General features: G+C 42.3%; 1 protein-coding gene across 3 annotated transcripts in view; it reads right to left on the minus strand.

Moving 5' to 3' along the window:
• The window catches only part of KIF13B (kinesin family member 13B), a 156,344-nt gene that overhangs the window by 60,104 nt on the left and 71,540 nt on the right, over positions 1 to 24,700 (minus strand). For all 3 annotated transcript variants that reach the window (XM_075997140.1, XM_075997139.1, XM_075997141.1), the window contains exons 9-18: positions 22,847 to 22,959; positions 21,610 to 21,721; positions 14,732 to 14,944; positions 13,304 to 13,414; positions 10,901 to 11,035; positions 6,684 to 6,814; positions 4,260 to 4,346; positions 2,512 to 2,702; positions 1,717 to 1,927; positions 171 to 333 (exon numbers count right to left, since the gene is read on the minus strand). In XM_075997140.1, the coding sequence (XP_075853255.1) occupies positions 171 to 333; positions 1,717 to 1,927; positions 2,512 to 2,702; positions 4,260 to 4,346; positions 6,684 to 6,814; positions 10,901 to 11,035; positions 13,304 to 13,414; positions 14,732 to 14,944; positions 21,610 to 21,721; positions 22,847 to 22,959 (1,467 nt within the window). The remainder of the gene's footprint in view (positions 1 to 170; positions 334 to 1,716; positions 1,928 to 2,511; positions 2,703 to 4,259; positions 4,347 to 6,683; positions 6,815 to 10,900; positions 11,036 to 13,303; positions 13,415 to 14,731; positions 14,945 to 21,609; positions 21,722 to 22,846; positions 22,960 to 24,700) is intronic.

Here is a 24,700-nt window from a genome sequence, read left to right on the forward strand (position 1 = left end):
CCTATTTACCCATTTTAAAGCAACAAATGATACCAGTTTCCAAATATACATAGTTTGAATTTATTATTAAATGAGTTAGAACTACACAGAAGTGGTGGCTACACAACACTGTCAAAGTACTAAATGCCACAGAATCGAGACCTGTTTTAGCCAATGAATGGCGACCTCACCTTCCTGTTGGCATCCAGGCTGGAGGCTGGAATCTGTAGGGTAACTTTATACTCTGTTCTCTTATCCAGTTCCTCCGCGATGTAACTAGCTTCTCGCACCAACAGGTTGGCTTTGACAATTTGTTCCCTCAGCCGCATCAAGCTATTATTCAATGTAGCTTCTCTTTTTTTCAAAAAAAAAAAAAAAAAAGGTGGGGTGGGAGGTAGGGAGATAACACAGAAAGCAGCATGTCAGAAAACTGCACAGTAATATGTTAATGCCAAACGGTGAACCACGCTTTCCAGCTGCTGTGCACACAGGGGCCATGTTACCGACACTGGCCCATGCACACGCTTGTACCCGGCTGCTCGTTAAGCACCGTGTCACACGCGTACGCAGCAAGCTGCCCGCAGATGAGGGTGGGGCTTTGCAAACCTGACTGTACACAAACCACTTGGGGATCCTGAAAAACTCAAGATTTTGGCTCAGCAGGTCTGGGGTGGGGGCCTGAAATCCTACAGTTCTATCAATCACAGGTGACAGGGACGCTGCCCGCCTGCAGACCAAACTCTGAACAGCATGAGGTTAGTGAAGTACAGTCTGCAACTGCGGAATAGGCATTTTAATGCAATGCTAATTAGAGATCAAACTTGCAATTTGCATCTCATCAGCACCATGCTTTACCTACCTCAGCTAATCAGTCCAGATAACCAACTTTCTCTTTTTTCCTTTTTATTTTTTTAAAGCATCTACCCACGCTTCAGAACCTAAAGCATAATACAATGATAAAGTATCCTTCTTTATTCAAACCCAAAAGCCATACAAACCTAACATGGGCAGCTTTAAAGCAACATAAATTGGCAATTCCCCCCCACCCCCCCTACCCCCCGTTTATTTTTTTGAGACAGAGTCTCACTCTGTTGGCCAGGCTAGAGTGCCGTGGTGTCAGCCTAGCTCACAGCAACCTCCAACTCCTGGGCTCAAGCGATCCTCCTGCCTCAGGATCCTCCCGAGTAGCTGGGACTACAGGCATGTGCCACCATGCCCGGCTAATTTTTTCTATATATTTTTAGTTGGCCAATTAATTTCTTTCTATTTTTAGTAGAGACAGGGTCTCGCTCTTGCTCAGGCTGGTTTCGAACTACTGACCTTGAGCAATCTGCCCACCTCAGCCTCCCAGAGTGCTAGGATTACAGGCATGAGCCACCGCACCTGGCCGGAAATTCCCATTTTTTCAAAAATGAAAAAAAAATAACATAAAGGGATTCTAGTCTGTAACATTCTCTTTTTCTGTTTTTTTGAGACAGAGTCTCACTCTGTCACCCAGGATGGAGTACAGTGGTGCGATTGCAGCTCACTGTGGCCTTGAACTCCTGGGCTCAAGAGATCTTCCTGCCTCAGCCTCCCGAAGTGCAGGGATTACAGGTGTGAGCCACACGCCCAGCCAACACTCTGGTTTAATGTAATACTTTTCCACGAACCGTCTCAATGTTCCCCTCTGGCACCTTCCCTCCAGCGTCAAAGGTGGCGAACACGAGCTACGCTCTGACCTCTCGTGCCGCCTACCTGTCCTCGGCCCATTGCCGCAGGCGCTGCTGGGCGCTGGGCGAGTGCAGGGAGAACCGGTCCCCGCTCCGGCAGTTCTGCTTCTCGGGGGACAGCCGCCTCCGGAGCTGCTCCAGCTCCTGTTCGTACATGAGCCTCTGGCGCTCGAGCGCCGATCGTTTCTCTTCTTCGTGCTGCTGCTCTAGGCTAGTCAATATCGACTGCATTGGATCTAGACACGTTTGTTATAAAAAAAAAAAAAAAGATAAATAATGAACAAAAGGTAAGATACAATAAACTTCAAATGCTGTTGTTCTATGTGGTTACATTGTTTGTCATCCTAACCATACCACCTATCTAACACCATCACAGACAACCTGCAGGAAACTTCACTTTCCTTACTTCCGATTACTTATGCTATTAACCTATCCCCAGCTGGATATTATTATATCTGTTATATGTTCTACACATTACCTAAGATGTGGTCGATCCTACAGGAATACTTTGTAATGATAATAAACCAGTCAAGTTTCAAACCAGAGAAATTCTATCAATGAGAATAAAGTGAGTTGATTGTATATTGAGGCAGAAAGCAAGTTTTTATAAACACAATAAAGCCAAAGAGACAAAATAATAGAGTACAGAGAACAACAACATAAAGATTGTCTTTTCTGCTAACATTTAAAAGGTCTCCATCGTAAAAGTTTTATCACATTCTCTGGAAGGCTTGTGTGACAAAAAAAAAAAAAAAAAAAAAAAAGTTTTATCACACTCTACCAATTTTAAGAGTCTCAAACGCACGACAGATGTTCTCACCGTTGCTGCCCAGGGCCTTCATGGTGACCTCCATCTGGGCGTATTCGTAATTGAAGTTGATTTCACTGGACACCTCGCTGGAGGAGTCTCCGTCCACATCCAGCTGCTCGGAACTGCTGTCGTTCTTCCCGGAGCCGTCCTGTTCCTCATCCTCCCGCTCTGCTTTCTTTTTCTTTTTAGGCAAATTGAGTCTTGGGGGGAAAAAAGAGTATTCTAGAAAGAGTACTACTTATCCATTCCATTCATTCAATACTGGCATTTGCTAGAAGCCAAGTGGGCACCACGGAAGCACACGGCAGCTACTGCAGTCAGGCAGTCCGTGCCGTAGCGGGAGCAGCAGACACTCACGCGCTCGCACAACCACGACGGAAAGCGCGACACCAGGCAGCGCGACACCAGGCCGCACGACTGTCGCAAGCCAGGTGCTAAGGGAAGTCTAAGGACCATCTCACCGTGAAGTAATGAAAGTACGAAGAGTGGAAATAATCTGAGCTGAGTCTTAAAGGATAAAGTAGAAAGTACGGGCGGAGGGAGCATCATTAGAAAAGATGTGAAAATGGGACGTTTGTATTCCCCAGAGAAACTGAGTGAAACAACAGAGATAGACAAAATTTGTACAGCACAAGGCGAAAGATACAGCTGGAAACCAACTTCATCCACACTCTGCGGGCTTTGAATGCTAAACCAAACAATTGCACTTGATTTAGTTTGGGAAGGAAAAAAATTCTCCACGCTCTTTGTACCCACTGCACTTTTCTCAATAAGGAAAATACCAACTGGCCCCAGCAAAGGACCTCTTTTAGTTCTAGGAAACGTCAGTTTGACATCTGAAGCACACTGACCAGTGACAGGAAGAAGAGGAGACCAGGATTTTACTTTCATACAACATCCAGCCTGCCTGTCCTTGCCAACACAACACCAATTTCTTAGGAAACAATGTGTGCAGCCCCAGGTAGAAACTAACTTTCTCAGCCTCTCCTGCAGCTAAGAGGTGAATTCTAGCAAAGGAGACAGAAATGGAATATTGTTCTGTTCCTTCTGACCAACAGGACAGTCAGGACTAGCACAGCCACCACTGTCCCACTTTCAATTCTTATGCCTGAATGCCCCTTTGACGGCTGGAGTGGCATGGCCACCTTTAGGCCATAGGGAAATGCCATGACAGTGACCAGACTACAGCCATGACATTTTTGAGAGGCTTACCCAATATTAACAACCATTTTCTTTCAGATTTCTACTTCTGTCAGGGAAATAAACAATCTGTTTAAACCATTACAGTCAAATTTGCCATTACTTGCAGATGAAAGCATTCCTAAAACGAAATATCAACCTTATTTTACAGATCAGGAAACTAAGACGACTAAAAAAAAAAAAAAATCAATAAAAGGATAAACGTGTCAGAAAAAAATTAATGTTTTTTTTTTTTATTTCTTTACATGTTCCTATGGATTCTGAAAATTAATGAATTCTTATGCTAGGTGGCAAAACCAATCATCTTCCATTGAGAAATAAAAAGGAAAAAAATGTGAAACCCAGTATTTTTCCCAAGTGTACTGTTCATATATCCTTAGGGTTCAGACCATACGTGTATGACGAACACATGCATACATAACATACATGTATCAAATATATATACACACAAAAAACAGCGTATAATTTTTATGGAGTTTACTTTTAATATATATTCTCTATTTCAGAGCACAATCTTTAATGATATCCCTCTTTAAGGGACATGAACGATGTCATACCTGAAGAAATGGTTGTTTCCCCATAATATCCTGTCCCCATGGTGCAGCTGCGTCAGACTGGAGACAGAAGACCCATTTACAAATGTCCTGCAGGGAGAGGAGATCAAACATGAATGATTACAGCATCATTTCTTCTACTTTAATTTTCTAATACTATAAAGATCTAGTTGCTAGGAAAAGCAATTCCCCAACAAAATGAATGGTGAATTTTAATGTTTGTATTTACTTCTTTGCTGATTTACCTCCAATGTTTATGGTACTAAGTACAAACATACGTTGTTTTATTGTGCTTCACTTTATCGTACTTTCCAGGGTAGAGTGCCGTGGCATCATTGTAACTCACAGCAACCTCAAACTCCTGGGCTCAAGCGATCCTCCTGCCTCAGCCTCCCCAGTAGCTGGGAATACTGGCAAGCACCAAGACGCCTGGCTAATTTTTCTATTTTTAGTAGAAATGGGGTCTTGCTCTTGCTCAGGCTGGTCTCCAACTCCTGAACTCAAGTGATCTTCCTGCCTTGGCCTCCCAGAGTGCTTGGGTTACAGGTGTGAGCTACCACACCCAGCCATATACTGCATTTTTTACAAATTGAAGCTTTGTAGCTACTCAGTGTTGAACAAGTCTATTGGCACCATTTTTACAACAGCATGTGTGCACTCTGTGTCTGTCACATTCTGGTAATTCTCACAATACGTCACACTTTTTTATTATGTCTGTTATGGTGATCTGTGATCAGTGACCTTTAATGTTACTACTGTAATTGTTCTAAGGTGCCCTGAACACCACCAATGTAAGGTGGTAGACTTAATCAATGAATGTGGTATGCATTCTGACTGCTCCACTGCCTGGTCATTGCATCATCTCCTCCCCCTTCCCAGGCCTCCCTATTCCCTAAGACAGGACAATATGGAAACCAGGCCAATGAATAACTACAATAACTTCTAAGTGTTCAAGTGAAAGGAAGAGTCAGGCATCTCTCATTTTCAATCAAAAGGTAGACGCAATTAAGGTCAGGGAGGAAGGCACGCTGAAAGTCAAGATGGGCTGAAAGCTAGGCCTCTCCCGCCAAACAGCTGAGTTATGAAAGCAAAGGAAAAGTTCTCGAAGGAAATCAAAGTGCTACTTTGGTGAACATACGAATGATAAGAGTGTGAAGCAGCCTTACTGCTGGTATGGAGAAAGTTCTTGTGGTCTGGACGGAAGACCAAGCCAGCCACGGCATTTCCTCAAGCCAATGCCTAACTCAGAGCAAGGTCCTAACTCTCCTCAATTCTTTGACGGCTGAGAGGTGAGGAAGACGCAGAGGTATTTCAAATAACCTTATTTGCAGCGGGGGAGAGCAGAAGATCGAGAATAATGTTGTAGCTGGTAGAGACAGTGGTCACTCATGGGCCACCAAGAGAGGGGGTTGGTATCATGTGGGTGGCACAGTGACCATGTTTTCATCTGTGCTTAAATGCAATGACGACTGGCCTGCTTTGTATTATCTACCATAGTCTCAGAGTACCCTGGCCCGAGGTGGCCTCGTGTGCGAGGACTTACGGCCTCCTAAGAGGACAGCACGAGGGCCCGGCCAGTGTGTGCTGCTTTTTTCTTTCTCACTTGATCCTTTGCCAGAAGCTTGACAGCTTCCCAACAGAAAAGACTTTACGGAGGAAATCAGTGATGATATTAATTTTTGATATCATATAATGAAACAGATCCACATTTGGGAGATCAACATAATTCAGTTACCATCATCTATGACGGTTACAGACTGTCCTATGTCCAGTGCTGTCACAAGGGATACAGCTTCATAATGGAGGGAAACAAAGTGACAAACACGTTGTCTATAAAATGTGATGCCTCTCCATTCACGGTTTACGAAGAGGACTCAAGAGATAGGCCCTTGAGCTCAGGGAGCCCATAATGCAACGGGGTAACAGAGGCTAACAGCTGACAGGAACACACACGAAGCACTAACAGCACAGGAAGCACTGAGCACGACGTGGGGCACAGCATTAATGCGTACAGAGGCCACTTCATCTAGAGCAACAGGGACCTGCTCAACGTAGACAATGGCAGAGCTGAACGCTACAGGTCAGGCAGGAGCTGGCAGCTGAAGGCACGGCAGATGCACAGGAAGAGGTACACAGGAGGGGTGGAAGGGATCTTCCACCAAAAGCAGAAGTCAGTCTTCTGGGGTGTAGTGAGTGGGACAGGAAGAGGTTTAGGGTATCAGCAGAGGTTCCGTGGCTGTAGATACAGAGGAGGAGGGATGGGTGTGGGAGATATTGAAAAGTCTAATATGACTAACTGGATATCTTAAGTAAGTGAACTTAAAAATAAAAGCTAACGAAGGCCAAATGCCCCTCATGCCGCCCATCAGTAGTACTTTGTTCCTCCTAAAAACTGTTGTGACATTAACACTAATTCAAGTACATTACCTGGTATTCTTCTGGGGAGTCAGCATAACCTGGCCTTCGGGTGTGATGTCTATAATACAATGTTCTGGAAGAATTCCCATTCCACACAGTTGGATATCTTGGGAATTTGCTGACCCTATCAATGTATGTTCCTAAGAAAGAATCAAATTCACTGATTAACATTGTGTTCTTCCATGTACACAAACTGAAGTCACCTACACTGGGCCATCTTATATTAATCTATCACCTTAGCTAAACGATTTTTAAGAAAGAAATGGACTGGTAGGAGGAGCCCTTGGCTTTCTCTGAAGTTCATTCTATAATTCAGATTCATTCATTCATTCATTCAGAGACAGAGCCTCACTTTGTTGCCCAGGCTAGAGTGAGTGCCATGGCGTCAGCCTAGCTCACAGCAACCTCAAACTCCTGGGCTCAAGCAATCCTCCTGCCTCAGCCTCCCAAGTAGCTGGGACTACAGGCATGCGCCACCACGCCTGGCTAATTTTTTCTATATATATTAGTTGTCCAATTAATTTCTTTCTATTTATTATAGTAGAGACGGGGTCTCGCTCTTGCTCAGGCTGGTTTTGAACTCCTGACCTCGAGCAATCCGCCCACCTCAGCCTCCCAGAGTGCTAGGATAACAGGTGTGAGCCACCACGCCCCGCCATAATTCATAGTTTCTTATAAGAAATAATGTACTCAGTTGAGTTATACCTTTTAAACTTAAAGCTATAATTTTATGTTCATGTCTATGTATACTATTTTCCACCACAATCTTCATTCCAAATATTTTATACTATTCTCAGAGCATAAGCCATGTGGCAATGATGTACCAAAAATATTGATCTAAAAACTCCATTTACTTAAGTTGTACATCACTTACCTGGTCTCAAACAAAATGAGTCAGCTACAAAGATAAAAGCACTATTCAAATATAAAGAGTTTGAAAAGATAAAAATTATTTTATGAATTCCATGTTCTCCCCTAGCCTCATAAAAGATGTAACATATGTTCTTACCTTGGACCCCCAACTACTCCGTTCTCTAAGCCCCGTCTTTTTGGGAGGTAACTTGCCTATCCTTAATGAACAAAATTGGCACCATAAAAATTGAGCTCTTATGCATGTCAATATTTGACTGCCTGTGCATGATTAAATGTCAACATGAACTAGGATGTGTTCCCAGGCCACCTTCTCTTTTGACACACCCACATTAGGGGTCAGATATTAAATACGTTAGGCGTTGTGAGTCACATACAAGTACTCAACTCTGCCATTGTAGTGCAAAAGCAGAGAACATATAGGTGAATGAGTGTGGCTACATTCCAGTAAATTTTTATTTATGAACACTGAAATTTGAACTTCATAAAACTTTCATGGGGACCGGGCGCAGTGGCTCACGCCTGTAATCCTAACACTCTGGGAGGCCGAGGCGGGCCTCGGGAGGCTGAGGCAGGAGGATTGCTTGAGCCCAGGAGTTTGAGGTTGCTGTGAGCTAGGCTGACGCCACGGCACTCACTCTAGCCTGGGCAACAAAGCGAGACTCTGTCTCAAAAAAAAAAACAAAAAACTTTCATGCATCTGAAATCTTCTTCTTCCAACATGTAAGATAATTGTAAACCATGTAAAAATGTGAAGATAAGTTCTTCCTATTGTGCTGTAGGTACTACAATAAAAAAACCAATGAGGAAAACAAACCAAAAAAAAAAAAATCATAGGTTGATACAGAAGACTATCTAATGAGTACCTAAATGCTGTGAAGGTAGGATGTAATCAAACTAAAATAAAGTTAAAAACAGGGACAGCATCTCAGTGGGTTTATGTGATACTGGGTACGTGAGTCTGAAGCATGCTAATCCCAAGGGTCCCCGAATTATGTTCTGGAAGAGTAAGAGAACCACACCACTTGGAATTAGAAAGCAACTTCAGAGATGTTTTAATCCAGTACCTTCATTTACAGATGGGGTGGTGTAAGTCATTGGAGATGTGAAGTCACCTGCCTAGCTTCTATTAACAAATTGACTTCAGAATTTGAAGACAAAGAAATAAAAAATGCCCAGCCTCCAAATTCCTCCATCCCACATGATGGTATCACTTTACTGAAGCAAAAACTGTTCTTGGACTGAGATCATGCTTCTGAATGTGCTTTGTCATGAATATATCCTTGTCATGGGGTTAGCTCAGGCAGTCAAGAAATCCACACTGCCTCCAACTCTGCCAAGAGAGTTGACCACACGGTCTCAAACAGAACCCAAACACCTCCACACGAGATGACCAGAAATATTTTGACTACTCTCCAAAAATATTTAAATAGTTTCATTGTTTAATTTTTAGTCAAGAACAGATATGAATCAGGGTTTTTCTTGGTGTGTGTGTCTGTGTGTTCCAATTTGAACTACATGACATCAGAAAGAAAAAGAACTCCTAGTTCTGAGAAGTAAAAAGGACAGGATAGGTAAGTCCTGTTCTAATCCTGCACCTCTCTGGCATGTGACTGTCTCTGGCTGATGCTGTAACTCAAAATCCTACCTGCGTTGTTTAGAAGCACAGTGAAGTGATGTGATAATACATCATTTTTTTAATAGGCAATACGCATACATGGTACCACATTGTGCATCAGACAAGAAACTGCAATGTGCAATGTTTTATATTTACTATGTATTTGTATAGTGCTTCTGTTTATGAAGCACTTCCATCTATCCAATCCTAACAGGAACCTGGCAGGATAGCCAGAAGGAACTTCCACCCATTTACACAGGAAGAACCTACAGACTGGACTGGGAGAGGGCTTGACCGTGGACCAGAAAAACAGGTCACCTCCCTCCTACTGCAGCACTGTTCCCACTAGACCATAATATCTGGGACATGCACACGTTACGGTATGTACCAAAGACCCAGCAGAACTCACAGCATAACAAAATATGGTGTAAGATCCTTATTAACAGAGGGGCCTTATCAAAATGACACAGGGCAACTAGTCCAGGATATCTTGATAAAAACTGAGAAACCTGCCATGCCATGAATTCTTGAGTCTTTTTGGACATGAAATCACACAACTCTAATCTTAAAGCTGTTTCCAACTTAATCAGCTCATTAGCTTTACTTTCCTAGTCACATGAGTTCAATCCACAAATAGAAGGTGAAAGATACCACGTCCCAGTGTTTATTAACTGCATGTTAGAGTCCAATAGTCCATCTGGAGCACTCCTCATAATTTATGTAGGTCTCAGGGCTCATGTTTATTCTAAAAGTTGTCTCTTATCTTCCCAATATGTCCCATGATTTATAGATTTCAACATGTACCAATATTGGCCTTTTCCTCTGTTCCATGCTCTGACCCTCTCAGTCTCTAAGTGACCTACTCTTCCTTCCTTTTTTTTTTTTAAACAGGCTGATAATCCATTTTTATTTCCCTAAGAGTACTAGAAATTTAAATTTCATATCAAATGGAACTAAGAATTTTACTTTCTTTAAACATTTCCAATTATGAGCTAACACACTGCTCATAAAAAAATATGCTTCAGGCCGGGCGCGGTGGCTCACGCCTGTAATCCTAGCACTCTGGGAGGCCAAGGCGGGCGGATTGCTCGAGGTCAGGAGTTCGAAACCAGCCTGAGCAAGAGCAAGACCCCGTCTCTACTATAAAAATAGAGAGAAATTAATTGGCCAACTAATATATATATATAAAAATTAGCCGGGCATGGTGGCACATGCCTGTAGTCCCAGCTACTCGGGAGGCTGAGGCAGGAGGATTACTTGAGCCCAGGAGTTTGAGGTTGCTGTGAGCTAGGCTGACACCACGGCACTCACTATAGCCTGGGCAACAAGCGAGACTCTGTCTCAAAAAAAAAAATATGCTTCATATAAACGACAAAAGCTTTAGTCTACTGACTATATGAATCACTTAGATTAAAAGTCATCCTTTAAGCTTTAAAGTAATCTACTTAATTCCCTGGCCTAAATCACATTCAATAATGGTAGGTGAGCTATTTAGCTTATTGAAAGCAATATCTGGATATCACTTTGTATATCACTAGGCTAAATGACATCACTCAAAGACTAAAAAGGGAAACTGAGCCCAGAAACCCAGGACTGTTCTCCATTCCAGCTTATTCAAATGAAAACAATTCGCTAAGTGTTTTTTTTGAATAAGCATGGTTCCTCGAGTTTAAAAAAGCACTGTGAAATACTATTCTACTTGATGGCAGGGAGCTCGCAGCAGAACACACGGCCTCACCTTTAGATAGTACACCAGGAGTTCGTTCAGCGCAGGGTCTGCGTTCAGGTTCACAAGGAAACACTTGTCATCCCCGACTTTGATTCCGGAAGACTGCAGTGATATTCCAAGGCTCTCGAGCTGTTTCTGTCTCTCCTGTAATGCATTAGAGAAGTTAATTCCACAGCCATTGAGGCAGCAAGATATAAAAGATCTTACGATGTCAGAATAATTACTCAACACCTTTATAGTTGAAATATGCTATCTTAGGATACGGCATTATAGATTATTGCATTTTTCTCTTCTTGCTAAACTACATAAAATTGTTTTTGGTTAATTCAAATTTTATTTTGCAAAATAAAACCCATTACAAATAGCAACAAAGTACACTAGGCTCGGGTAGCACTGGATAAAACAGGCAGGGCCCTCCGAAGGGACCCGAGAGAGGAAGAGAAAAGACGCCAAAGCCAGGCTCCCCGAGCACCGCAATCGCTCCTACACCTACTTGCTGTGCATCGGCTCTATTGAGCTGCTACTGCACTTGAATGTTTACTTTTTTTTTCTTATTTTTAATTTTTCTTTTTTTTTAGTTTTAGTTACCTTATCACAGTGCATTGAATGTTTATTTTTGAAGTAGCTCAAAACGGCTCACGCCAAGTAGTCCCGAACTGGACAATTATTAATATTACAGTGACAGATAATTTATAATAAATATAACCTGATACATGTGATGAGAACTAATTTATACACTGATGTGTTTTATTCTCTGTAATCTGGGGGATATGTTTTAAGATAACCCAATGCAGGGATTTGGATAAAACAAGACCGGCCATGTGTTGATCTTTAACGACACCAGGTGATGGGTATCTGTAGATTTATTATACTCTAATTGTTCTCTATTTTGAAAATATCCATAATAAAAAGGATTTTAAAATTGAGTTTAATCCTAGTCTACACTAATATACCATCTGCTTTCTGCTAAGTAACAGTACCACCCTACAACATCTGACGCAAACAGAGACTGACTCTGGCCAGCATATTTAAAAATGGAAATCTACAGGGTGACAAAAGATGTAGCAAGTTCTATATATTCTCTAATACGAGGAACCGTTAAAACACACGAGGGCATTTTAACTTGGGAAAGGAAGAGGAAGAGGCAGAGAGGTGGACGGAAATAGCTGAACAACTGAACTGGCTAGTAAGAGTCCCAGTGGTGCAAGGCTAATGAGAGGATTACATAAAATACTGTAGTTAAAAGTACTTAGCCTATGGCCCAACACACAAGTGTACCAAATTAATGTTGGCTATTATCATCTTTAGTTCCTGCATACAGGTGGGACACTTATTCTCTTTGATATATAAGAACAAATTACGGCCAATGAGTAAAAAATGAAAGAATAAGAGATTCATTAAATAGCTTCTATTAGAGTCGTCCAGTCATGAAAAGACTACTAGATGGCTACCAAGCTCCACATTGCCACAGGTGTGTCTAAAACAGAGGCTGGATAACCATATAGCAGGAAAGCCACAAAGTAAATCTTTTTTTTAAGTAGACAGACCTTTTAGCATTTTCTCCCTATGCTAACCTGGACTAGATCATCCTAGACTAATGCTCATGTTCCCACCCTAAGATGTCACAACTCTATCACTATTATTAGAAAACAGTGAGAGTCACCTCAGATTTAGGTATTTCATATTACTTTCACTGAGTTGTCACATGGGTGCAAGAAGCTCATAGCCTAACATCTACTACTAGTGATTTTGTAATTTCAGTAAGTTCCTTAAGTCTGCAAAGCGCTTAATAGACTGGGGGTGTTCAGAGGTAGAAGTTAGAAAGTATTACTTCCTTTAAAATTTTTTTTTAAAGATTACTGACACTAAAAAATTATTTGTTATGTAATAAACAATCAATTGCAATTATTCCAAATTAATGTTGCAAAGTATAGGTTCTCTTGGATTTATATTCCTATTAATGAGGCTGGATTTGCCATCAGCAAAGCTAAAAATCAAAAAGGAACCAGAGGCCAGGCATGGCGGCTCACGCCTGTAATCCTAGCACTCTGGGAGGCCTAGGCGGGCGGATTGCTCAAGGTCAGGAGTTTGAAACCAGCCTCAGCAAGAGTGAGACCCTGTCTCTACTAAAAATAGAAATAAATTAATTGACCAACTAAAAATATATGGAAAAAATTATCCAGGCATGGTGACGCATGCCTGTAGTCCCAGCACCTTGGGAGGCTGAGGCAGAAGGATTGCTCAAGCCCAGGAGTCTGAGGTTGCTATGAGCTAGGCTGACGCCACGGCACTCTAGCCCGGGCAACAGAGTGAGACTCTGTCTCAAGAAAACAGAAAAGGAACCAGAAACAGCCCCTTCATCCCCAAATTGCCATGAGTGTCCACGCTCACAATCAGCCCGATAACACAAACCTGTGCGATCTCCTCCGTCTTCCTTAATTTCTCCTCCCAGGTCACAGTCATTTCCTGAATTAGCTTTTCAGATTCTTCCAGCCGGTCCTTTAGCTCTGGAGATTTCATTGCCTACAAGCAAAATGTTTACTTCATGAAATGTCTGGATGATGCCCTGAAAATAGAATTAGCCAACTCTAAAAGGACAAAAGTAACAGTCTGCTTCCTCTCAGCTGCAAGACATGCTGAGGTCTCCGATCCTAAACACACCGATGGCCCAACACTGATCCCAGCACCCAGACTGCTGCTGGGAACCACAGACTCATCAGTTACACAAGGTATGTTTGAGAGGAAGATATTCAAACTTATTCCTTTTTCTCCAGCCTATTGTGAAGATCTAATTACATTTGGGGATATACAAACATGAAGTTACTAAGGGTTTATTTTTTAAATCCCAATAAGTTATATATCTGGATAGACTCATACACATAGCTCATCCCAGTCTTTATTGATGACTTCAGGAATTTATACATATGTGTAGACTAAATGTGGATGGAGTTACTGATACCAGGGAGACAGAAAGAAAATTCAAAGAACCTTGAACATTATTACTGTAAAACCAGGATAAAACTCAATAGGCAAAAATATAATCAAGATACCTGTCTTGACTATGTATTTTACTGATTTACTATCAGAAAACCAGTAAGAGAAAGAAAGCAAGCCCCAGGAAAAAGCCCCAAAGTGCTGGCTGGGTAACTGTGGGAAGAGAAACACTAAAGCAGGAGTTCTGGATCTGGTATTTCAGCCACTTTTACAAGAGGACGAGCACCTGGCTGTAGGTTAGAATTGTGTGGGTTTTCTAATTCCGTAGCAAAACATACACACCATCTGTTATAGAATATACAGAAGACAGCTCAGAGAGTACCAATAAATACATGGGGACTCTTGTTGAAATGTTTTTCTGTAAACATAATTAACCACAACATGGAAAAGCTGGATTATTAAGGCACAGGAGACCAAGATTTTCATTCTGACTTCCACCAGGTAATAAATGAGAGATGCAACAAAACCCCTGCTCTCCACATTTCCAGCAGTTAAATTAGTTTATATCCACCTTGTTTCCAGTGTCTCCCCCTTTCTCTCCCTGATTCTATTATACCTCTTCTCTCTCATCTCCTACCTGAATAGAAACGGACAAAAATGCAAAGAAACATGTTCTTGATTCCATTTATTCTCTCCTAGTCAATCCTCTGAGCACCTATTAAAAAAATCTCTAAATTTCAAATATGACAGTCTTCTGTATTTACCACTCAACTCAACTTTCTCTTGCTATAGGAAATTCAAATATCCTGAGCACTCATCCCTTACAGCAAAGGGAGAGAAGATTCAAGGGCTGGCTTGACCAGCTCCTCCCAGACGCCCCGAGCACGGCCCAGCTGCACATCCTACCTCTGCTTTGGTCAGCTGCTCCCGGAGCTTCTCGACTTCTTCACGGAGATCCCGGATGATCCTCGCGTTCGGATCCTCGTTGACCACGGCGTGGTTCACGATGTGCTTGGCGCGGTCTGCGTACCGCAGGGTCGAGAGGGTTTCGTCGTAGTTGTCGGCTGCCGGGCTCACGGTAGCCACCATGGCCGTCTTGCTGTTGCCCCCAAGACTGTCCTACAAGAGAAACGAAATTGAGCAGCGTTTTAAAGTTGGAAGAAGCCATCCTATGGGGAAGCAGCAGTCGGAAAAGGCGAATTAACTTCTCCAGGTCAAACGTGCATTTAGTGACAAAGCTAAAATGCTGACTCCAGTCCTGAGCTGTTTCTTCTCTGCCAAGCTACTTTCCTAAAAATAAAAAAAAGAAGGGAGCTTTGGTTTTTGAGAAAAGACAGGGAAATGCAAAAAAGCCTACATTTATTTCAGTTTAATAAAAATTAATTCTAAGTCAATTTGTCCTATTTAATAGGCAATGATACCATACTTCATTTTCTTCCCTCGGATAGCACTTCGAAAACTACTAAAACAGGTTTCATGCTCTGCACAACTGCTCCCACAGATCAGCCCAGGGCCCTGAGAAGAGATACGCATCTTCTACGTTCTACTCGAACCGATAAGTGCAGTGAAACGGCTCTAGAACCAGCTTCCAACAATGGGGAAAACTACCCTCATTTGAGAACATTAAAAATAATGATATACAACTCAGAATTACAAATCTAGCCTTGGGACATCAAGCCACCACTCACAGCTGCCCACACAAACGAGGCTCTGTGTGGTCTGTCCCCGAAGTCACCTCTGAGATGGCCCTGTCATCCTGCCTCCTGGTGCTCGGACCCTATTTCCATGTCCTTGCCTTGAGTGTGGCCAGGACTTACTACTTAGCCTCTAATGAATAGAACACATGGTAGTGATGGCATGTCGCTTCTAAAGTTAGATTAAAAGAAGACAGTGGTTTCTGTCTTGGGTGTTTCCTCTTGCTCTGGGGAAAACCAGCTGCCACAGGTGAGGTGGCCCTAGGAAGAGAGTCACGGGAGAGGGTTTGGAAGCAGATCTTCTAGAGATGCCAACAACCACACAAGTGAACAACCCCAGCCGCCACTTCCACTGCAGCCCCCGGAGGGACCCAGCCAGAACCACTTAGTTAAGCTGCACCCGGAATCCCAACCTATAGAAACCGTGAGAGAATGATCGATTATTGTTTCCAGCTGTTACAGTCTGGGGATAATCCGTAACAAGCAAATAGATAACTACTCATACACTAAGATACCATTCCAGGCTGAAAAGAATTCTCCGAAAACAAAACAAAACAAAACCAAAAAAACCACAAACAAACAGACTGAACACCCTCTTTCAGCAATAGAATATCATTGAATGATAGAGTCTCAAGATTAGAGAAAATATTCTGACGGGTAAGTAACAAGAAATTAGGGCACAAGAAAGCTAACTCTACATTTGGGCATTAACCTATAGAAAATTCTTACTTTTCAATATATAAAGTTTTTCCAATCTTTGTATATCTATTACAAAATTTGTTAGAGCAATCTGTGATTTACACAATCTTTGTGCATACACTTTGTTTAGTTCTCAGCCTTTTGTATTAGTAGCCCCATTTTACTGATGAGAAAACAGGCGTGTTCCGTCAAGGCAGGCTAAATACTGCACACTCTGCCTAAAACTCCAGAATAGTGAGTTGAACGATGTTATAGCCCAGCTGTACTCTGCCTTCAAGTCCAGTGGTTTCCATTCCTTCCCAGCTGTCCATAATGCATACCTGGTAACACAGAGACAGCTCCGACCTGAGGATTAAGTAATGGCACCTGACATCTTTCCAAATTATTTTGTTCCAGCATCAGGAAGAAAATAATTCCCCAGGCATTGCTAACAGTACCATTAAAATCACAGACAACACGTCTGCTTATTCAGCCATTTCTGAAAGTTTGGTTTTCCATGGAATACAGAGATAATTTCTTCAACATTATACTGTTGAAGAAAATACACTTTAATGGCTGACAAGGCAGGAAATAGAACTGATTTGGACTTTAGGAGGCAAACGCCACGACTGCCTGCTTCCCTCTTCGCTCCTAGGCCCTCATCTCATATACACAGCTGGTGCTTTGGATTTGGCCACTTCCAAAAAAATGTCAGGAAGAGTCCCATGCACACTGATGAAATTTAAATGTGATATAAGAAGACTGAAGGAATTAAATCTGACGTTGCAATTCAGTTCCCTAGCTGCATCAGCCTGCCCTTCGAGAGCTACTGCACACTGTCAGCCCACAGGAGCGGCAAATGCTATGGGGTGAAAGGGGATCTGGAACAATAACCACCAGAGGAGAAAAGTGTGTATATTGTGCTTCGATTTATGCTGAGAAAAGGAAACCTGGCAAACAACAAGTGCTTGATACTTTAAAAGCCCTTATTCATGGAGCAACAATATACTTATGTTAAAAAATGGCCCCATGCCATCAGCAAAAAGGAAATAGCAACAAAAGAACTGGCACTCATTCAAGGAGAAAGTATAAAGTTTCTTGTTTACTCTTTAATTGTTAAATTAGGCAAATCAGACGAGCTTTGTTTCAAAGGCAGCAACTGCAAATTAAATGGATGTCGGAAAGAAATTTAATTTTGGAAGTCGGAATTCTCGAAGGCTGAAAGGACTCTTCAAAGTCACATAATCGAATTATTTCATTCTACAGATGAGAAACTGAGACCCAGGAAGGCTGATGTATCAAAGGTCAGACAGAGTGCTAGTTCAGAGCAGAGCCGAAATTACTCCTTCTTTCAACTCTTCATGGAGCTGACCACCTAGCAGGAGGTGCCAGAGAGCAAATGCTACATGGTAAGAACTAAAGTAGGGATAAATACAATATGGCCTGGGAAAGCAAAGATGGAGCCGAGAGCCGATTCTGGAAAGGTTAGGGAGACGCCCAGAGAAAGTGACATTTGAGACCTAAAGATAAATGAGCATTACCCAGGCAAGGGAAGGGGAGACGGAGGAAGGAGAGATTGCAGAGAGGGGGAAGAATGTTCCAGACAGAGAAGTGAAGTCCTAGAAGACAGCACCCATCACGTAGCTAGGATTTGTAACACATCATTAAAGAATTCAGACTTTATCCTAAGGGCCCGTGGACAGTCACTGAAGACACTTAAGGGTAAGAGTATTAATTTAGAAAGATGTCGCAACCTAACCATGGAGAATGAACTAAGAAAGCTCCAGGGAAATGTCTGTCATCCATGCAAGAGAGGAAAGTGGCCTTTGTTAGGGAGGTGGCAGTAAGAATGACGAGAGCAAGGAATTTAAGAGGTATATTCATGACCTGAGAACTCGTTACCGGAAAGAAGTTACTTGATGTTAAGAGCGCCACTTTTGGGACTTCAAACTAGTTCACAACCTCTGTGGAAAGCAATATGGAGATACCTCAAAGCAATAAAGTAGATCTACCATTTGATCCAGCAATTCCACTACTGGGCATCTACCCAAAAGATCAAAAGTCACTTTATGAAAAAGACACCTGCACTCGAATGTTTATAGCAGCATAATTCACAATTGCAAAGCTGTGGAAACAACCCAAGTGCCCATCAATTCATGAGTGGATTAAGAAAATATGGTATATGTATACCGTGGAGTACTACTCAGCTACAAGAAACAACGGTGATATAGCACCTCTTGTATTTTCCTGGATAGAGCTGGAACCCATTCTACTGAGTGAAGTATCTCAAGAATGGAAAAACCAGCACCACATGTACTCCCCAGCAAATTGGTATTAACGGATCAACACCTAAGTGGACATATAGGAGTAACATCCATCGGGTGTCAGCAGGGTGGGAGGGGGAGGAGGGGATGGGTATATACAACCACAACGAGTAAGATATGCAACATTTGGGGGATGGACACGCTTGAAGCTCTTACTCGAGGGGGGTGGGGGGGCACGGGCAATATATATAACCTTAACACTTGTACCCCCATAATATGCCAAAATTTAAAATAAATAATTTAAAAAAGAATAAAAAAAAAAAAAGATGGCCACTTTGAGAAGGCTCTACAGGGAAGCGAACATCATCTTAATACAAAATCGTCTCCACTGACCGACTGAACTTCCCTCGTGCGCTGACTGCCGCCTCCTCCCTGGGAGAAGAGTGCTCCCATCCATCCCCAACCAACCACCAATAACCAAGCCAAAGTTGTTCTCATTCTCGGATGCTGCAAACATCAAGAGCACAACACAACTATAATGCAAATAATAATAAAAAAAACTTGTAGAAAGAAATTGCAAGTGTTACTAAAGATTGAGTCCATTTATGAGCTCAACGGAAATTATGTTGGGGAATAGGAGAATCGCGCCCAGGTTGAACACGGAATGGAGAGTCAGACAAAGTATGAAAGAAGGAAAAAGCAACAGAGACCAAAAACCACTTCAAAGGAGAGTGAGCTGCACTGCAGTGGATTCGGAGACGGCTCTGGGAAAACTGTGTAAGCTCTGGAATATGTTTTGCAAAAAATGCCCGTGTAAGGTCTTCCTGCAAAAGCCAAATATGATATAAAAAGGGTCATGCAAGTTTTTGAGAAAAAAAAAATGACAAATATCCAGCAAACACTCGATGTATTTTTTTAACCTAAGGATTAACACGTGGAAGTTGCAATTATAACCTAATTTAAACAGAAAGTCAAGTGAGCTTTTTAGAAGGCGTTTTGGTTTCATTCCTCAGGAACTAGGAATAATTGTTTTCATTATTTCCTATCAAAGACTGGTAAACATCCAGTGAGTCCCTTTCTAATGGAAAGTAACCTTTGATGAGAAGAGCAAAGCACTGGCGAAAACAGGGGGCAGAGAAGTCAGCCCTGGGTGCCAATCTTGATTCTGCCAGTCATTAGCCCTGCACCATTGCCTCATCTGACAACAGGGACACCACATTTCCTTTTTTTTTTTTTTTTTTTATTAAAGAGGCAGTGTCTCCCTCTGCAGCCCAGGCTGGAGTGCAGTGGTGCGATCATAGCTCACTACAGCCTTAACTCCTGGGCTCAAGCAATCCTCCTGCCTCAGCCTCCTGAGTAGCTGGGACTACAGGCATGCACCACCATGCCTGGCTAACTTTTTTATTTTTTGTAGCGATGGGGTCTCACTATATTGCCCAGGCTGGTCCCAAGTTCATTACCTTCTGAGAAGTAAATGAGTTGATGCAGGTAAAGCCCATGGCAGGCACCTGATTCACCTGAAAAAGGCCCTGCTGGCTTCCAGCCCACAGGGCCCGCTCAATCATGACCTAGGCCATTTTCACTATGCCAATTAAATTATTAAGAACAAAAGATATTTCTTCTTTTTGCTGTAAAGGGACTGAAGAAGCAATGATGAAACAAGGGCAATATATGACCAGGAAATGTTTCTGTGGAATGTCTGAGGAAGAAATAAGTAACTTATCAAGATTTCTTCTGGAACAAAGCAAGAAGTGAGATCTCAAAGTTCATTACTAGCACATTCCTTGGTAGCAAAATGTTTTGTAATACCCATTTACAAGTGGTTTTTAATTATGAAAATTTGGTTATCCTTTTGTTTTAAATTTCTAAGTTTATTGCATTTTGGCCAAGGGAAGTAATCAACCTGATTTTGTAACTGTGGCAAATTTATCCAATTTTAGCATTCCATTTAAGCAGAACTTCCTGACATCTATGTGAAGAATGCTTTCACTTGGTGAAGCACATTCTAATGCTGTGGAAAGATTTGCATTAAGAAGCTGACTACCAGTTAACTCTTCAAGAAGATACAGGAACCAGGAGAAACTCCTACTTCCCTCACAAAGGCTGTTCTTGACATATGTCAGGGACAAGGTCAATAACCGTGTCCTCTGAGAAGCTACTGGAAACCTGCGTTGAACTCATCTTTCTTAATTTCCAACGTAGTAACAGTCTTTCAATAAGTTCTTGATCAACGAGAAAATAAGGCATCACTTAAAATTATTTTTCCATTTTGAAAAATAGAAAAAAAAGTAGTAGACAGGTAAAATGTTCCATTCAAGATTGATACCTCTATCAGGAGTGAAATTGTCACTATAACTTATATCCTCTAATTCCCAGCCCAATACCTGATTCGCCCCACCTGACCAGGACTAAAGGGAACCTGGAAATAGTCTGTTTTCACCAAACTCCTATTCCAAGGATCACGCTCTGTCACAGACTCTACACCACGCACGCATGCGCTGATACTGTATGTGCACATCCTGTGTCCCTGCTGGACGCTGAGCCGAAGAGGACACGAGTGGCTTCCGCTTCCTCACGTCCTCCTAGCACCTCCTGCAGGCTTTTTCCTTCTCATCCCCACCTCTCTCACTCACCCTGAGCCAGCTAATCAGCCACTGGCCGTGCTCTAGCAACACCTTTAAGAAGCTGAAAACAAACTAAAATTATCATGAGTAAAGTTAAACAGAGAACAAGGTCCAAAATGTCCTGAAGTTAAACAGAAAACAAGGTCTAAAATGTCAGCCCAACAAAAGGAGTCTGTGAGAAGGGCGCGCCGTCCAGCCGAGTGTGCCCGGCAGTGGAAACTCCTTCTCTAAACCCACTCAGCTGTCAAGAGTTAGCACCAGGTCCTTTTTCTACTCCCAGAGTCTCCTGAAGCAACTGTGTGACCCAGTGTGTGCCCAACAGCCCACTGCAGCCGGCCGGGCCGGGCTGCTCACTGCTGGGAAGAAACTGGCGCTCGATCCCCCAGAACTGTGCTAATGGGAAGAGCCTCACGACGACCCATTTGAGCACGGACGGGAAACGGTAACTGGAAGGGAGTTAACAGTCTGCCCTTTATTCTTCCTGCCCACCATCCACCATAAGTATGCCACGAAACAAAACTTACTTTGAGCAGCCAAGTGAGGACTGAGTCACGGTATGGAACGAACTTATTCTTGTTTTTGCCCGCGCTCTGATCTGCCAGGGCTGAGATAACCAGGCCGAGGGTTGTGAGGGACCTGCATGGCGCAACAAACGTGATAATTACGAAAAGTGGAATATATCAAATGTCACACGTTAACGCAAAGATCGAACACCAAGATGACTCTGTACCTGCATGTAAGCGGCACTGCTGTTGGCGTTTTCCTACCCGCTTCGAAAGCACACAACCCTCAGTAGCTATTTAGAGCTGTGTCCCTCTAGTGCTACCGTAAGCAATAAAAATGCTTAGCCCACTTTTCTTTTGGTAGATAAAAAATGTGAGATGTCAATCTTCAGGTCAAGATAAAATCACAAAAACCATATATTCTTAAGAAAGGAAGCCACAACACAATATAATAATTAAAACACAGTACAAGGCAAAATGATATATACATATGGCTCACGAACAGCAAAGCTTGGATGAAGCTGCTACAATCCCCAGGTCATTCCCAATGATCCCTACATGTCCTTCTCGAAGGCCCGAGGACAGAAGAGATTCCTACCCACAAGGAGGTAACAATTTAACTTGAGAGAGAAAATACAACTGTAGGAAGGGATTGGTACACAAACTATGACTGTATAAAGTGCTAGCTTCTGGGACCTGGACAAACACAATAGCAGTCATAAAAGGGAAAGCCAACGTGGCCGGTACACAGGTCATTTGTCCAGACAGCAATACACAGTGAAGACCAATGCTAGGCCCCGAGAGACCAATCATCTCTGTTCTCTCCTACAGCCTGGACCACTGGTTCCCACCTGGAGGGTGACTGTGCCTCAAAGAAACAGCATGCAATGCCCAGAGTCAGGCTGTTGCAACTGGGGGTGCGGGAAGAGGTGGCAGGTACTACCGCCACCTAGAGGCAGAAGCCAGGGATGCCGCTAAACATCCCGCAAAACCCAAGGACCACCCTGCTATATGAAAAGAATTACCACACCCAGAAAGTCAACAGGCCCATTGTTGAGAAACCCTGACCACCATCAGACACCCCAAGACATAAAATGGGCTCAGTCCTACTGAAGATACTAGAGAAAAAATCCAAACTATTTATTCATTATAGCCTTAATTGCTCCAGAATCATCATATTATTTTAATAACCACAGATCTTCCCCTATTTGGCTATTAAACCAATAAAGCTATAAATATAAGCGTCTGGGAAACCTACTTGTTGATGTTGCTCCCTTCCTTCAGCCTGTCGCCGGCAGCTCCTGTTTTCGTGGCTCGCTCACTGCCCGCTAAGTCGACCAAGCTCAGTTTGCCCACTTTCTCCCCGGATGTCTACAAAGTGAATTGATAAACGCTAATAAATAGTCAAAGAATACAGATAGTGGAACTATCTATCTCAACCAAAGGAGTATATGATCTAAATCCTTTAGTAACGTTATTTTCTGTTATTTCAAAATCATTTTCTGTTGCTATAAAACACTGTAGGAAAATTATACCGTTTAGTAATGGATACGCACGACATTTATAAAACTCTACTAATCCAGACAGAATGAAAGTTAATCATCCCAGAAAAACAGTGTCTCCAAAATGGGACATTTGGAAGGATGCCCAGAAGATTTCAGGGAAGTATACAAAAGTACTTATATAAATTTCACTGTGAATGGAAACTATGCTTAAAATTTCATGAATATTTACCAATAATCCTGAAAAAATTTACCGGCAATTCTTACTGATGTAAAAAAAAAAAAAAATTAATCTGAATTTTATATAACAGAAAAAATCTCTCAAAAACTCAAAACACTTTCTAAAGTTTATCTTATATATAATAATTCCCTTTTATTTCATAATTTTAGGTATTAGATTTATATGCTTTTCTAGTTAGGATATTATAAATATATACACACATACATATATACTGATTTTTTCCTTTATCAAAAGTGCTCTATTATCAAATCATGTAGCAGATATTTTATACTTCAGCAACAATACAAAAAAATACAGGAAAACAATGCCAAAACCTATAGAGTGGATCATTTTTAAAGCTTTCCTTTAAAATATGCACTTATATTTCCATAAGTAAACATGTTGCTAAGAAGGATATTCAGCTTCCCAAATCAAAAGTACTTTTGGTTTAAAAAAAAGTCTTCAGTATGTTTTTTGTTTTATGCTGAAAAGGAAATAGCAAACAAAGAACTTTTTGTTGTTAACACTAATCTTGCTGTGATGGTAAAAGAAGAAAAAATATGCTTTCAGCAAATGAAAATCCTGCCAAAATATAGCACTCTGCCAGGGCGATTATTTTAGCTTCTGGTGTTTGACATTGATGCAGTAGGAGTAGGCATCACAGCAAAACATGTAAAACTTGACATGAGAACAGGGAGGACACAAACGTATGGGTCAACAGCGAAATTTGCAATGCGGCAACAGCACATACATCTCTGACTCAGTTTACTCTTCATAGATTCAAAAATAAATACTCAAAAAAATAATTCTACAAAATCTAGTGATTTTATATTACAATTGCCCGGTGTAATTTATTCCTTCTAATTAATAATCAGCATGTAGCAGAAGGTAACACTGCAAAAGGCCGCCCACTGAATGAGCTGCAGCGCTAACACTTGCTCACAGTCAGACGGGACAGGTACGCGCGCAGACACGGCTGTGCGCAGACTGAGGGCCGGCAGGGCTCCCCCTCTGTTCCCCTTTCCTCTCGTGGGAGAGGGTGGCGAGCTAAAGCCTACATTTCTCAGACTTCTCGGCAGCCAGGGTTCAGCATGTGACTTCAGTTCTGTTGGTCAGGTTCACGTGCTGAACACTGGGGAAAGCAGAAGTAGAGCAGAGGTCCTCCTTCCCCTCTTCTGTTTTTCCTGCTGGTAAGCAGGATCGTGGAAATACAAGGTTTTCTATGGGAGTGTTCCGGCACATTCCCCAGCTTCCAGGTGCTAAGGGGCAGCTGCATTGACAGAAGAAACTTCTTTATTCCTGCTTCCTGGATTACAGAGACGGGGTGTGCCTTGAACTCACAGTTCCAGTGGTGTCCTCAGAGGTGGCACCAGCCCTGGGGGGCCGGATC

This window comes from Microcebus murinus, chromosome 24, assembly GCF_040939455.1.
Source record: "Microcebus murinus isolate Inina chromosome 24, M.murinus_Inina_mat1.0, whole genome shotgun sequence".
Taxonomy (NCBI): Eukaryota; Metazoa; Chordata; class Mammalia; order Primates; family Cheirogaleidae; genus Microcebus; species Microcebus murinus.